The sequence below is a fragment of the Numenius arquata genome, chromosome 16 (assembly GCF_964106895.1).
Source record: "Numenius arquata chromosome 16, bNumArq3.hap1.1, whole genome shotgun sequence".
NCBI lineage: Eukaryota > Metazoa > Chordata > Aves > Charadriiformes > Scolopacidae > Numenius > Numenius arquata.
The window spans coordinates 12,812,384-12,826,141 of NC_133591.1; the positions used below are offsets into that span (position 1 = coordinate 12,812,384).

At 49.1% G+C, this 13,758-nt stretch overlaps 1 protein-coding gene across 2 annotated transcripts in view; it reads left to right on the plus strand.

Annotated features, from left to right (window-relative positions):
• TPCN1 (two pore segment channel 1) overlaps positions 1-12,919 on the plus strand; it is a 50,056-nt gene extending 37,137 nt beyond the window's left edge. For both annotated transcript variants that reach the window (XM_074159848.1, XM_074159847.1), the window contains exons 17-27: positions 247-319; positions 558-665; positions 1,891-1,962; positions 2,809-2,898; positions 3,662-3,777; positions 4,470-4,516; positions 5,055-5,123; positions 5,558-5,642; positions 7,108-7,244; positions 9,105-9,185; positions 10,400-12,919. In XM_074159848.1, coding sequence (XP_074015949.1) covers positions 247-319; positions 558-665; positions 1,891-1,962; positions 2,809-2,898; positions 3,662-3,777; positions 4,470-4,516; positions 5,055-5,123; positions 5,558-5,642; positions 7,108-7,244; positions 9,105-9,185; positions 10,400-10,522 — 1,001 coding nt within the window. In that variant the 3' untranslated portion in view covers positions 10,523-12,919. The remainder of the gene's footprint in view (positions 1-246; positions 320-557; positions 666-1,890; positions 1,963-2,808; positions 2,899-3,661; positions 3,778-4,469; positions 4,517-5,054; positions 5,124-5,557; positions 5,643-7,107; positions 7,245-9,104; positions 9,186-10,399) is intronic.
• Positions 12,920-13,758: the final 839 nt, after the last annotated feature.

Consider the following 13,758-nt stretch of genomic DNA (forward strand, 5'->3'; position numbering starts at 1 on the left):
CCAAGTAAGTGTGTTGCAGACTGCTCTGTAGAGAAATCGCCATGAATACAGGAAAATGTGTTGATTTGGAGGGAAAATGTCTCTTTGGCATCTCACTGAGAATAAGGAGGGTGGGTGGGGGACTGTTAAACCTATATTCAGAAGTTCTGTACTTAAAGCACCACACATCTTCGAGGGCAAGCCTTTGCATAAGCCCTCCTCGTGCTGCTGCTGCTTTCTGACGGTGGCTGTCATCTTGTTTTACAGTTTATGGCGTGGAGCTGCTCCTGAAGACCACCGGACTGGGGCCCGTTGAGTACCTGTCCTCAGGCTGGAATCTGTAAGTGAACACTGACGTTTTTGAGAGAGATGTGGTGGAAATTGTTGGGTTAGAAAGACCAACCTTTGACATGAGTTTTTAGGCCAGTAGACAAGGCCATCAGCAGGCTATTATAATTCTTCTCACCTTGGCCTTGTGCATCTTGTTAGGCTGGAGCAGCACCAAGTACCTCTTCTCTGCTGAAACACTAGTGATAAATCATTGCTTTTATTTCCTTTTATTTTTTTTTTCTTTCCAGCTTTGACTTCTCTGTCACCCTGTTTGCATTTTTGGGGCTGATGGCCCTGGCCTTTAACATGGAGCCCTTCTACTTCATCGTGGTCTTGCGACCCCTTCAGCTGCTGAGGTGAGGGGGAAAGGCTGGTGGGAAGGGGGTTACGGAGAGGAGGTGGGGAAGAAAACAGCCAGGCTTGTTTTCCATCAATCCAGTTGGGGACCGAGCTCCTTACCAGGAGAGGGCAAGGATTGCTCGGTGGGTACGTGACCACGGAGAACAGGAATCGCGTGGGGTAAGGAGATTAGCTGGAGTTATCAAAATGAACGATAACAAAAACTTGGGATGGGATATGAAACCCCGTGCTTTGGAGCTTAAGCTGATCTCTAATAGAGATCAAGGGATTTACCGGGGGCAGATTATCCTGTGTCTGCCTTCGTGGGGTTCTTATACCTCCTCTGAATTGTCTGATGCTGTTCAGAGAAAAGCTCTTCTGTCAGGGTGAGACAGTCTGAGCCAGTTTAATAATTTCCGTTGAATTACCAGAAATTACAGTTTTCAAAGGATGCTGCTTTCTAGGGTGAAGTACAACCCTGTGTCTCACACCTTAAGCAAGACTGCAGCCTGTAACCTCTCTGCAGCTCAGAGAGATGGGTCTGATTAACCCTCTCGTTTCGAGGGTTCTGTTACGGAGGTACGTTCACCTCCCAGAACGCTTCGAGAGCCATAGGGGGAAGGCGTTTGAGGCAAAATGTTTTGTTAAAAACAAGCTAATGTAATTTAGCTCTTCAGTGAGGATTTAAAGAAAACTTTATAACACTCAAGGCGGGGGAAAAAATAATGTTTTCTCTGTTGCTCCCCTGCCAAGGCCTGGGTTTGGCAGCTGTGTTTCTCTGTAAAGGCTGATGGAGTTGCCAAATCTTAAATTAGCAGGCACAATGTAGTTTTCTCTCATCAATTTTTATTGGGTCATGGGGGAAACACAGAGGAGCTTGTGTCTGAGGAAAGGAGTAATGAATCCTGACCCTGCACACAGGACTAGTTTAAGTTCTTATGACTTTGGGGTTTTTTTTTAAATAGCTATTTATGCATCAAGCTGCGTAAGAAGAAATAGACTTTTCCTTGAGATTCCTCGACACTTAGTCTAATGTGTCATAAATATTCAGATGGGGCAGCGGGACGTTGTTGGGTGAGTGGAGACCGCTTGAGCAAGAGCAGATCCTGTGAGTTTGGGGTCAGGAAACCTTACTATTCATTGACCTGGGAGGTACAGAGGACTGTCACGCTCTTATTTGACTATTCCCAGTGACACCAGGAAAGTTGCGGTGCGTAGGTAACAACTGGCTTCTCCTTTCAGGCTATTTAAATTGAAGAAACGCTACAGAAATGTCCTGGACACTATGTTTGAGCTGTTTCCCCGGATGGCCAGGTACTGACCTCTTTTCTTTGGGTGCTGGCAGGGAGAGGGTAATGAGGTTTAGTGTCTGGGGCTGGGGTCAGGACAGGGACCTGTCAAACCTGCTAAAGGTGTTTGTGCACTGATCTGTCAATAGATTGTTACCGATTCTTCCGTGTGCTGCGGTGGGGTGTTAATCTTTGAGTTTCTTGGAGCAGTATGTGATAAGCAGCACCCCAGCACCCTTGGCCTCCTCCTGCTTTTGTGTTAGGAGGGTAACTAAGAGTCGATGCTTGGTTTAATTTTTCTCCCCCATCCCAGCTCTTGGTGAGAGGGGAGGCCCATTTGGGAGGAACACTGGCACGAATATACTTAGCCCCAGATGTTTCCCTGTACTTAGTACAGCCACTTGAGAGTGTTACTGTGAAATGGTGGGGCAGAAGGAGGTCAGTGCTGGCATCTGCAGACCCTCCTCCCTTGAAGGAGGTCTGAGCAGAGCGTGTTTGCTGGAGAAACCTGTTCTTGGCACACTCCCTGCATCCAAGGGCACAGGGAGGGCAGAAACAGTGTGTGGTGCTCTTTATTAAAGAAACTGTGGAGAGGCATTTGTTTACCAGAAAAAAGACAGTCTGGGAGGGAATCCAGGCCGCTCTTTAGTTTCTCTCTTCAGCAAGTGGCAAGCTCCTTGTCCAAAGGCTTCTTGAATGAGAGCAGGCAAAGAACTGCAGAGCCACAGTGGCAGGAAGGGTGGTCTGGGGTTTTCAGTGCTGCTTCCCATCCGTTGGAAATCCCTTCCAGAGGAACCAGCCTGTGACTTTGTGTTTCCCTGCCTTAGTAACTCTTCAGTAGCACAGTACTCTCTCTGTTTTTTGCCTCCAGCCTGGGTTTAACCCTGCTGATCTTCTACTATTGCTTCGCCATTGTTGGCATGGAGTTCTTTGCTGGCGTGGTCTACCCGAACTGCTGCAAGTGAGTACCACAAATCCATCCCCCTCTGCAATGGTTTTGGTGGGCAGCCGGTGGTGGTAAGCTCTGGCAGCTCCCTCTCCCTGTGGAGAAGGGGCCAGAGGATGGGTCTCAGTGGGGTTTTGCAGCTAAGGCAATGTGCTGCGAAAATCTAGGAGACGCTTCAGTCCTCTGGATGAGATACTGGATGAAATGGCTTTTGCCTTGCGCTTGGAAAGGGAGAGATTTCTCGGGTAGGGTTGGCTGTTTTTAATGGGTTACCTCAGGTAACTACGCTGGGAGGACTTCTTCATGGCACTGTGGCTGGAAACTCTTGTAAAATCTGCTCTAGAGTGAAGCTGAGGGGTTTTTTTTATCGTGGTGATGCCAGAGTCGCTTGGCGTGACCTGTTACATATTTAGGCCTCACTTCGTACCAAGATACATTTGCCTGGTCTTGGAAGCTAAGCTGTCCTGTGCCCTTTTCATCTTAAATGATGGCAGACCACTTGGAAATGCCAAGCTTTAAGGGTGTGAGCCAAGGAGTCTAACTCAAACACTCTGCTATAATATTTGCTGAATGATTAGAAAGACTCCACGTGCTCCCTGGGCTTGTGCTGAGCTGTGAAGGAGAGAGGCTTTCTCTCAGAAAAAGGCAAGTGTTGTCCAAGAAGTAGAAACTGCCACTCTGCTCACCACCTTCTAAGTGTTTTGTTATTTATAACCTTTGAGATTTTCCTTGTTTTTCTGGTTCTCTTCTCATTCTTTGTCCTGGTTTCTCCAACCAGCACAAGCACAGTCGCAGATTCCTACCGCTGGGTGAATCACACAGTTGGCAACAAGACGGTTGTGGAAGAAGGTTATTACTATCTCAACAACTTTGACAACATTTTGAACAGCTTTGGTAAGGGCAGTTTTGTCTGTAGCAAAGACTATTCCCTGGGACATCCGTGTCCCTGCAGAGCTGGACGGCAGGACTGTAACGCTCATGTAAGGCTGGGACTCTCCTATAGAGTCTTGCTAATGTACCTCAAACGCCTCAGCATCCTGCTCTTTCTGCCCTAATTGCGCCTTGATTGTTTTGCAAGATAAGCAGACCTCTCTTAAAAGCCATTGTGAAGCTAGCAGATCCGTTCTGCCTGGTGAGCAGACCAGGCTTCCAGAGATGTTTAAGGAGGGCTTTAAGTCACTACCCTTCTCAAGAACGAATAGTGATGCTAATACATTTCTTTAAACCCACTGATGAAGAATAATTTGAATGTGTTGATTGCTCTCCATGATTTTTCTTAATGTGTGGGCAGAGATGCTTATCTCCTGGAGATTTCAGAGGTCTCCATGCTCTCTGATGGAAAGAGCCAGGTCTGTTTCTGATTCTTTTAAGAAATATAGATTAAACTATGCTCCTGGTTCTGTGGATCTGCCCCCCTTTGTCTCAAGTAATTGCAGTGATGAAGGTCTGTATTCTGTCTCTGGATTTGCTGGCTGTATTGAAACTTTGGTGTCTTGCCTCAGTCTCCCCTGTCAAATACTTTGTCTAATAATTACTGTAAATTAGGTCAGGATGGATAAAGCAATTATCTGTATTTTTTCTTCCAGTCACGCTGTTTGAGCTGACAGTAGTCAATGACTGGTACATCATCATGGTAAGTAAACCCCAGCTACCTTATGTGTATAAACAGCACGGACTCTTTGCCAGTTGAGCTACATCTTCCACGCCACCACTGCTTTCTTCCCCTGGGGATTGGAAGATGGGCCCAACATTGTCATTTCTTGTTGCCAGATATCTTTTGGGTGGCATTTGGGCTCTGACATGCTGCTGGGCATGATTTCTCATGAATTTTCACCAGTCTTCAGGCCAAGTTTCACAATCTGGACAAATGAAGTCACTGTGTATTCCAGCTTGTCACCCTGCTGTCCGAGCTGTGTTCTCATAGCAGCAATGGCTCTTACAGCCACAAGCTCTAAATGTTCTGTGTGCTTGTCCGTAGGAACCTCCCTTTTTAGCCTGAGAAGCAGATTAGTGCAAGGACCAGTTGGAGCATTGAGCAGTCCCTGGGACTAACTGTGGAGCCATGAATGAGAGAGAGATAGTTTTTATGCTGCTTTATGTCTGTTGGCAAGTAGTTAAAAGCAGACTCTCCCTTTTTTGTGCACTACTGTCGTCTTCGCTCTCCTCTTTAGGAAGGGGTGACATCCCAGACCACTCACTGGAGCCGTCTGTACTTCATGATCTTCTATATTGTGACCATGGTAGGTTTCTGGACATGCTTTGTGCATCAAATAGTGGGGATGAGAAGGGGAGACAGCTTTTACTGTGTTCCAGAGGGAACTTCCATCCCTAAATGAGGACAACTTTGCTCTTCTACATAAACATCTTCCAAAACCAGATGTGAGTCCCTGTCACTTGCAGAAAGTTCAGTTTATGGGCATTGACAAAGCTGATGCTGCACAAATCTGGGCCGGGGGCAAGGACCAGGGCAGCACAAGAGTTTGTTCTGTCCCCGTTGTGGTCAACTGTTAGCAGTTTGCTCAGTTAGATCTGTGACATGCATCTCCTCTGCCGTCGAGGACCCGGGAAGCAGAGGGTGGAAGCACAGGCTGAATTTTCAGCTCCTTGTTGGACTGGGCTGGAAGAATCCCCCAGCAGCAGCCTCCTGATCTCTTCTGTTCATGTCCTCTCCCAGGTGGTGATGACGATCATCGTGGCTTTTATTCTGGATGCTTTTGTCTTCCGCATGAACTACACTCGGAAGAACCAGGATTCAGAAGGTGAGAACTGAGGACTGGTTGACCTACAACATTGTGTCTTCTCTCCCTGGTGTTTTACGTCTGTAGGAGAGAATGGGATGGGCCAGCAAAGACCAGATTTATTTATTTTTAGCCTGACTTCCTAAGCTCATTCTTATGCTTTTGTGTGATGTTTCTATCTGGCCTTTCTGCTCTGCCCCTCATCTCTCCCCCAGCACTCCTCAAAAACTGTTTGTGTGTGTATGCATGTGGTTTTTATATATATATTCATATGTGCACACACAAATAAACTTCAACTACTTGAGCCGTTTCAACCAAATTATTTGAAGATATGAAGTCCGCATGTATTTAGTGAAAAAAATCTAGGAAACATTAGACCACCGATGTAGCAAAGCTCAACAAAAGACCTTACAGGAAGGGAAGGTGATTTTTTTTTCTTTTAAAACCTATTTCCCTTCCTCACTAATATACTCACCACAGTGGCTTGTCCAGCATTCAGGCACCAAAGTGCTGGACCCAAGTGGTTTGCCAGCACGCTTTTGCCATGACCTGGAGGACAACAGATGCTACCTATCCAGTTCTTTCCATATCTCCCAGTTGTATTTAGACTGGTGACTGTGTGCTGGTTTTGGACATACCTTTCTGTGCCCTTTAAGAACTGACAGTGACTGGTCTCTGCATCCCCTCACCCCTGTGAGTCATCAGTTTTACTCGCTGTCCTTTGTCTCCTGAGCTGTGTGTATTTTCATTACCTGCTAATTTAGGTGCCATAAACACGTTAATCTCTTAAAGCCCTTGTGCTATTCCTCCATGTGATCTACACCCAGACTTTTCTATTCATTCTCCGTGCAGACTAATCTTAATAATTCCTTACACTTTTCTCCGGGAAGGAGGTAGAGCTACTGCATTCATACGTTTCATACCAGAGAATCTTCTCTGCAGAAACGTGATGTAGAAACTCCCCAGTCACAGCTTTGATCAGCCCCTCCTCTTCTTTAGGTGCCAGAAGATCAAACCTGTGTGGTGCAGGCCCGTAGGAGCCAGGCGTTGTTACAGAAACACTTTTCATCGTGATCCCTCCTGCACCCGGTTTGAAGGGTGCAGTGAAAGGCGTTTGTTAGCACTGAGCGGTGTTAGGCAGTTGAAGGTCAAAAGGCAGCAATTCCCATGTGATTATTTGCTTTGCTGGTTAATTTACAGGCAAGCAAAAAGCTACAAGGTGATTTTTTCTAAGATACTGAGGATCCTGATGTTTCAAAAAGCTGAGATGCTTGCTGGCCCTACGCACTAGTTAATATCTTCCCGGCCTTGTTGAGAGACAAGGATGTCCGTGTTTTAGTCGCAAAAGCAGTTACAGACTGTGCCCGACATCTGGCTCAGTCCCATGTGCTGTTAAGCTTTGCCTTCCAGGATTATCACAGCAGCTGATGAAGGAATGTTCATCTTGGAGATGGTTGGTTTTTTTTTTTCTTTCTTGCCTCCCCAGAAGACAACGGCATTGTGCTGGAGAAGGAGGTCTCCAAGGAGGAAGTGGTTGGCATAATCGAGCTGTACAAGCGGAGTTCAGCTGCCACTGAAATCACTCAGCTGCAGAAGATCGTTTTGCAGATGGACAAATATGGGGTATGAGGAAATGCTTACTGCAAGTTCTCGGCTGCAGGTTAGGGAGGAATGCCAGGGCAACAAACACCTTCTTGCTGTCTTAGGAGAGAAGGTGCATGTGTGTTGGAAGTGTTGAGAGCTGAGTTACTGGAGGGACTCTGCAGCATCGGCACAAAGCTTTGTTGCTCCAGAAAAGCAGCAGCAGAATAGCTGAATAGCCTTGACAAAGGCTCGTTGCTCTTGCCTGCAAACTTTGCTCAGAGCTGTCCTGGCTCAGTACGATCTGGAAAAAAAGCAAATTTATTTTTCTCTAAGGAAGCTACTGTCTTGTGATTTTCCTGCTTCTTCCTCTGTGCCATCGTACACTTAGGCTTGGACAGTCCTGAAGCATTACACAGCAATACGATGGTATCGATTCCAAACACCAGGCTTCCTTTCTCCATGGCTCTGGAGATTTTCAATCCAGAACAGGATGGACAATTGGAAAAATGAGCTGACCTGGGTAACGTCTCTTTTCTCAGAACCGATGTCTCATGCATTTGGGAAGAGCTTAAGTGGTTGTTTTAATAATAGACATTATATTTTTGTATCACCAGTACAAATTGCAGGTGCTACAGTCTCTTAAGCGATCTTTATTTACTTTATTGGCTTGGTAGTTAAAGGCTGAGCTCCAGTTCATGCAGACAAAATTCAGAATACCCATGATGATGCTGATCGGAAGCAGTTTTCAAGACAATAAACCAAAGGAGGATGTTGTCCCCAGCCTTGCAGTGGAATCCAGAATGATGATGCCAGATCAGAAGCTTCTTTTGCTGCTCAGTCCTGTTCATATAACTCGTGTGGTCAGAGAGTAATTCAGACTTCAGCTCTCTGCTTATGTGATTTAAGAAGTCCAGGCCCGTGGAGTAAATGGTGTGGTCTAGACAAGTGGGACCTGGAATTGTTCTTAGATGAGATCTTATTTGAAAGCTGGGGTTTGAGCCTTGTTCCAGGCACCGATGTTGTGTTCATCTGAATAAATCAAGCACCACTGATGGGTGCATCTGCCCGAGCTACAGCTCCCTCTGTAGGGATCTGCTCACTGTGATTTGTCTCAACTTGCAGTAGATGCATCCTGGGCTGCATCAAAAGCAGCGTGGCCAGCAGGTTGAGGGAGGTGATTCTGCACCTCTGCTCCGCTCTGGGGAGACCCCACCTGGAGTACCACGTCAAGCTCTGGAGTCCTCAGCACAGAAAGGACAGGGACCTGTTGGAGCAGGTCCAGAGGAGGCCACGGAGATGTGCTGAGGGCTGGAGCCCCTTGCTGTGAGGACAGGCTGAGAGAGTTGGGGTTGTTCAGCCTGGAGAAGAGAAGGCTCCGGGGAGACCTTAGAGCCCCTTCCAGTCCCTAAAGGGGCTCCAGGAAAGCTGGGGAGGGACTCTTGATCAGGGAGTGTAGCAATAGGATGAGGGGTAACGGTTTTAAACTGAAAGAGGGGAGATACAGATCTCAGGAAGAAATTCTTTCATGTGAGAGTGGTGAAACACTGGCCCATGTTGCCCAGAGAAGCTGAGGCTGCCCCATCCCTGGAGGGGTTCAAGGCCAGGTTTGACGGGGCTTTGTGCAACCTGTTCTGGTGGGAGGTGTCCCTGCCCAGGGCAGTGGGGGGACACTGGATAGTCTTTAAGGTCCCTTCCAACCCAAACCATTCTATGATTCTATACCTGCATCTGTTCAGGTGATGTGTGTCCTAAAATGCCTTTCTCCACTGGCAATAGGAGGAGCCCAGGATAGTCCCAGCTCATCAGTGGATGATGGATGTCCACACGAAGGACACCTGAAGTTCCAGGGACTGATCCTGTAGCTGCTCAAGACTGACGAATGTCTTTTATGCTTTTTAGCAAATGTCAACAGTGTTTCTGGGACGCAGATCAAGGACCAAGAGTGACTTGAGTATGAAGATGTATGAGGAGGAGATACAGGTACGTGGGCCTGAGCTGGAGATACCAGCAAGCCTGGTGAGCAGAACATTGCCTGGAGTAACAAACCACCTTTTTGAACACTTGAGGCCTTTTTCTTCCGAGACTCAGGCAGCCACATGCTCCATGAGAAGGGAGGGCAGTAGATGAAATGTACTTTAGATTGATCTGTTCTTGCCCTCGGGGACTTTCTTAAACCACAGAGCGCATTGGAGCCTCCTCGGTGGGTCCAGGCTGCGCAGGTGTGTGCCAGCCCAGTCGCTGCACTGGGGGTGTGTGTGGGGACTCTGGCTCGGCTGGGCTTACCTGACCTCCCCGAGGTGGCCGTGTTTGCCCAGGCTGTGAGCACATGCGTTCCTGGGGCTCATTAAACCACTGGAATGTGATTGTGTTTGAGCTCGGGTGTGTCGGGCTGACGCAGAAACCCAGTGTTCTCCCAGGCAGAGTGCTGCTTGGTGTGGGCGGCGCTGCCTGGCTTTCCTTCAGAAGAACAGGCTAACAAAGATGGGAAACACTTAAATCAACTGATTCTCAAGATTTTTTTAGGGCATTCCTGCTAATGCCTTTCGTGGTCTGGAGCTTTATGCCGTGGATTTGGTCGCTGTAGTGCCTGCCAGACATTCATCTCCGTGTTGAAGGTCATGGGCTAATGTAATGATTAGTACTGAAAGAATTAATCTTGTAACCATTTGAATCTGTCCTTTGTCCCTCGGGCAGCTAGGTTGGGGATGAGTCTTCAAAAGTAACAAAAAAATAAACATGCTATTTGCCAGGGAGCTGGGTGGAAATCTGCAGAGAAGCTCCCCGCCTGTTCTGCTCGGCCTCTGATTTGGGGATGTAACGTGTTGTAACACCCTGGGCGCTGCCCAGGATCTGGAGCAACTCTACAAATCCCAAACATCATGGGGACGTCAATCCTAGAGTCCTGGAAGTTCAGGAGGGACGTCCTGAGAGAGGGATGTTTCCTTGCCTAGGTTTGTGGGTTCAGGCAACTGGAGCAGAGGCACAGCTGGTACTTCTTGCTTGGACTGTGGGTAACAAGGTCTCAGAGCATCCATGGCAGCCGTGCTGCGGATAACCGGGGTGTTCCAAGAGGTTGGGCTGGATCTAGGGCTTTGGAAAGAGCCCCTCTGCCCTTCAGGGTCCTGCTGGGGGGGTTGCTGCGAGGCCGGTGTGGGGCAGAACTTGACCTTGGTGTGTTTGATCTCCTGTTGCAGGAATGGTACGAGGAGCACTCCAGAAAAGAGGAATCCCAGACACCGTTGCAAGAGCCTGCATCTGCTTCCAACAGCTCTCTGAAGCCCCTGAGCCTCCGGCAGCGCTCCCAGACCGTCATTTAGGCCTAGCTAACGCAAGCCGCCTTCTATGCAATAACCTAGAGTATTACTTCACAGCGTATATATTGGGATGATGTATATAGATCTGTTCAGTGTACCGTTCGGCTTTAGGGTCTAAACCTCTCCCCCTAGGCAGTGAATCGCTGAAAAACCAGGGGCCCGGGGGGGGACTCTGCGCAAGGCTGCTACGCGCAGACCGAGCGTGATGCCCGTGCTCAGCACAGAGCCAACATCTCGGACAGAACAGAGACCTTCTCCCCCCCCTGAGCCGCTTCCCAGGCTCTGAGCCCGCTGTTTGTCACCGCTGACAGCCCTTGGGGAAAGGGATGTGTAATCCATTAAGAGCAGGAAATGCGCTGAAGCCACCTGCTTAATATTAAAACTTTTGCCCTTTCTGAAGATCTCTTCTGCTTAAAGGGTACCATTAACCTGGGAAAGATCAGGGAGCCAGTTTTTCTTTCTTCTCCGCTTGCCTTAGGCAAAGCAAGGGAAGGTGGTGTGAAATTTCAGCACCTTTGGAAGAGCAGTCTGCCTTTCCCCTCCTTTTTGGCACACCTGGATGCACTCCCTGTAGTAGATCCAGCTCTGATTATTGAATGTAGCTGTTCCCGAGCAGTTCTGTGGCAGCTGGAGACAGAACCGAGGGCCAGCGTCTCATCGCGGTGTGACCACAGGTGGGACAGGAGCTGGGGGAGACAAATTCAGTCTCTGCTGTAGCTGTTCAATAGCTGTGTCCCTGGCTGGGGGGGGCACTGCCAGGGACTGGGGTCACCTCTGTGAACCCCAAAGCTCCTGTCTCTGGCTGCTCCTTAGCTCAGGTAGATGACCAGGCAGACAAAATAGAAGGTTTTGCAGTTCCAAATCTGACTTATTTCTGCCTGGCTCTGGGTTAAGGAGCGCTTACGGGCGTCAATCAGTGCTGCTGGTTGGTCCTCAGCCAGGTCGTTGATTTGTTTCTTCAGGTGAGCGCGTCCCAGCGCAGCAGAGTTGCTCCTCCCTTGCTCTCACCCTTGGGGAAGTGTTCCTCGGGCTGGCAAATGCCGACCGAGTCGGATCTTAGGAAGATCCTCTGAAGAGCTTTACTGTTCCCTTGAATTTTGGATGCTGGAGGAACGTGGAAGACCATGGTTCTTCTCACTCATCTGGAAATGTGTCTGTTGGCTGGAAGCCTTCCCTCACCTCTTGCTATTGGATCTTTCCTCAGATTCCAATTAAGAGTAGAGCTCGCTGGGGAGGCCTTCTCCTTCCTTCAGGTAGATCGGGCAGTGGGAGGAGATCTGTGTGCCCATTCCCTTTGTCCCACGTACCTGGTTTTTCCTTGGTAGCCTCATCACATGGCACAGGGACGGCGGGAGAGGACAGATCCTACCTGGGCAGCTCAGGAGCATTTCCTGGGTGGATGAGACTTTCAAAAGTAGACAAGGCAGAGCTGCTTCTGAAAACCTCTCCCTGCTTAGCACAGTGGGAGCGTTTGGGCTATGGGATGGAAAAGAGCACAGCAGCGCCTGCTCTCAACCCTTGCCAAACTCCCTGGGTGCCTCGGGGCAACTCTTTGTTTCCTTTCTGGGTACTGCAGGTATGAAACAACTTGGGAGCTGAACCGTGAAGGACCTTAAAGGGCTGTTTTCCAAACCATAAATTCGACCGCAAATTAACGAGCAGTGCAGTTGTTGCTCTTGCAGCCGCTCTGCGTGGAGTCGCAGCCCGGGAGGTTTATCCAGATGAGTCCTGGGGCTGGAGGAGATGTTGTTTATTCTGGTTTTATATTGTGGGCAGGATGAACAAGCAGCTTGAAGGTTGGGGAGGGGAAATGTGGCCGTTTAAACTCCACATTCCCCTACAGGCTATTTCTCCTCGCAGGGCTGTCAGTGATTATTATTTTTTTTGGGGGGGGGGGGTGTTTTCTGGGTGTGAAAGGAGCTACAGCTTTAAGTGTTTTTGAGGGGGGGGGGCACTAACCTGCTTGAGATGCAGTAACAGGGCTCTGGTGTGGCAGAGACGGGGCTTTGGGGCTGGGGTGCTGCTGCCGTGGTTCTGTGCCAAGGTGTTAAGCTGCCCCCCCCCCCCGGGTACACACTGTAGTAATTATTTTTGTAAACCAAGGAGGGTCACAGAAGTTTACTTCTTCCATACGACTTTGGAAGGAAACAGAGTTTGAGTACGGGGCATCCCCTTCTATTTATCCTCCTCTCCCCCCCGCCTGACACACAGACTAACGACAGAGACAATCATTTTGTAGGGAGCCAGGGAGGAAGCACTGCGGGATTTTGTACGCTGGCGTTCTGTTTATAAAAAAAAAAAAAAAAAAAAAATTTATGGACATGTCTGTAAAACCTTCTCTAGTTTGTTTTTGGTTTTTTTTTTTCCAAGCACACTAATAAAAAGCATCCTTGGCTTTGTAAAGGCAGCGGCTTCCTTTCCTCCTTCCCGTGTTCTTCCAGAAGCAGGGCTTGGCGGCAGCTGAAGGGTTTCCAGCGTGTTTGAAGAGGAGGGGGGCCCGCCTCCCCTCTCCGGTGGCAACCGCTCGCCTGGGCATATTTTACACACGTGCCCTGCTCGGAATTCCCGCTCCTGGACCCTGCAAAGCCCAGTTTTCCTCCTGCCTTCCCTCCTGCCAGGTTTTTTCCTCAACTTTAAGATAACGCTTTCAAACTTACGGGTTTTTAAAGCAATGTTTAAGGTTAGAAGGGGGGGGGGGGGAGTTGACCCTGTACCTCTCTATTGGCACGGGTGCCGCGGTTTCGCTCTGCTGCGTGTGAGGAAGCGGGGCTTCTCTCCCCGGATAATCCCAGCGGCTGCTGGTGACCGGTGAGCAGGTTCGGGGCACAGCCAATAGCTGCAGGCACAAGGAGCATGATTTCTTTTTTTTTTTTTTTTGGTGCAAGCCCATATCTGGTTAAAAAAAAAAAAAAAGGAGAAATGGGAGCCCGGGAGGCTGCTGGCACCCCGAGAAGGCAGCGGGAACCCCCATCCAGCCGTTGTGCTTCTTGCAAAACAGCGGAGCAGCAGAAACGTGGTTGTCCATCCTTAACGGCAGTTCCAACCCGGACCTTCCCACAGGCAGCAGAAGCTCCAGCCCACCTTGTGTCTCCCCCACCCCGGGCTGTCCCCAGCCCCGGGGGAGCTGAGTAATGCCCCCCCCAGCCCGTGCTGACCCCGTGCCGTGACGCTGCAGTTCTCAACCCCGCGACTTAAAACGGCCGAGTCAGGCGCATGTGACAGGGATGTTGAGAAACCAA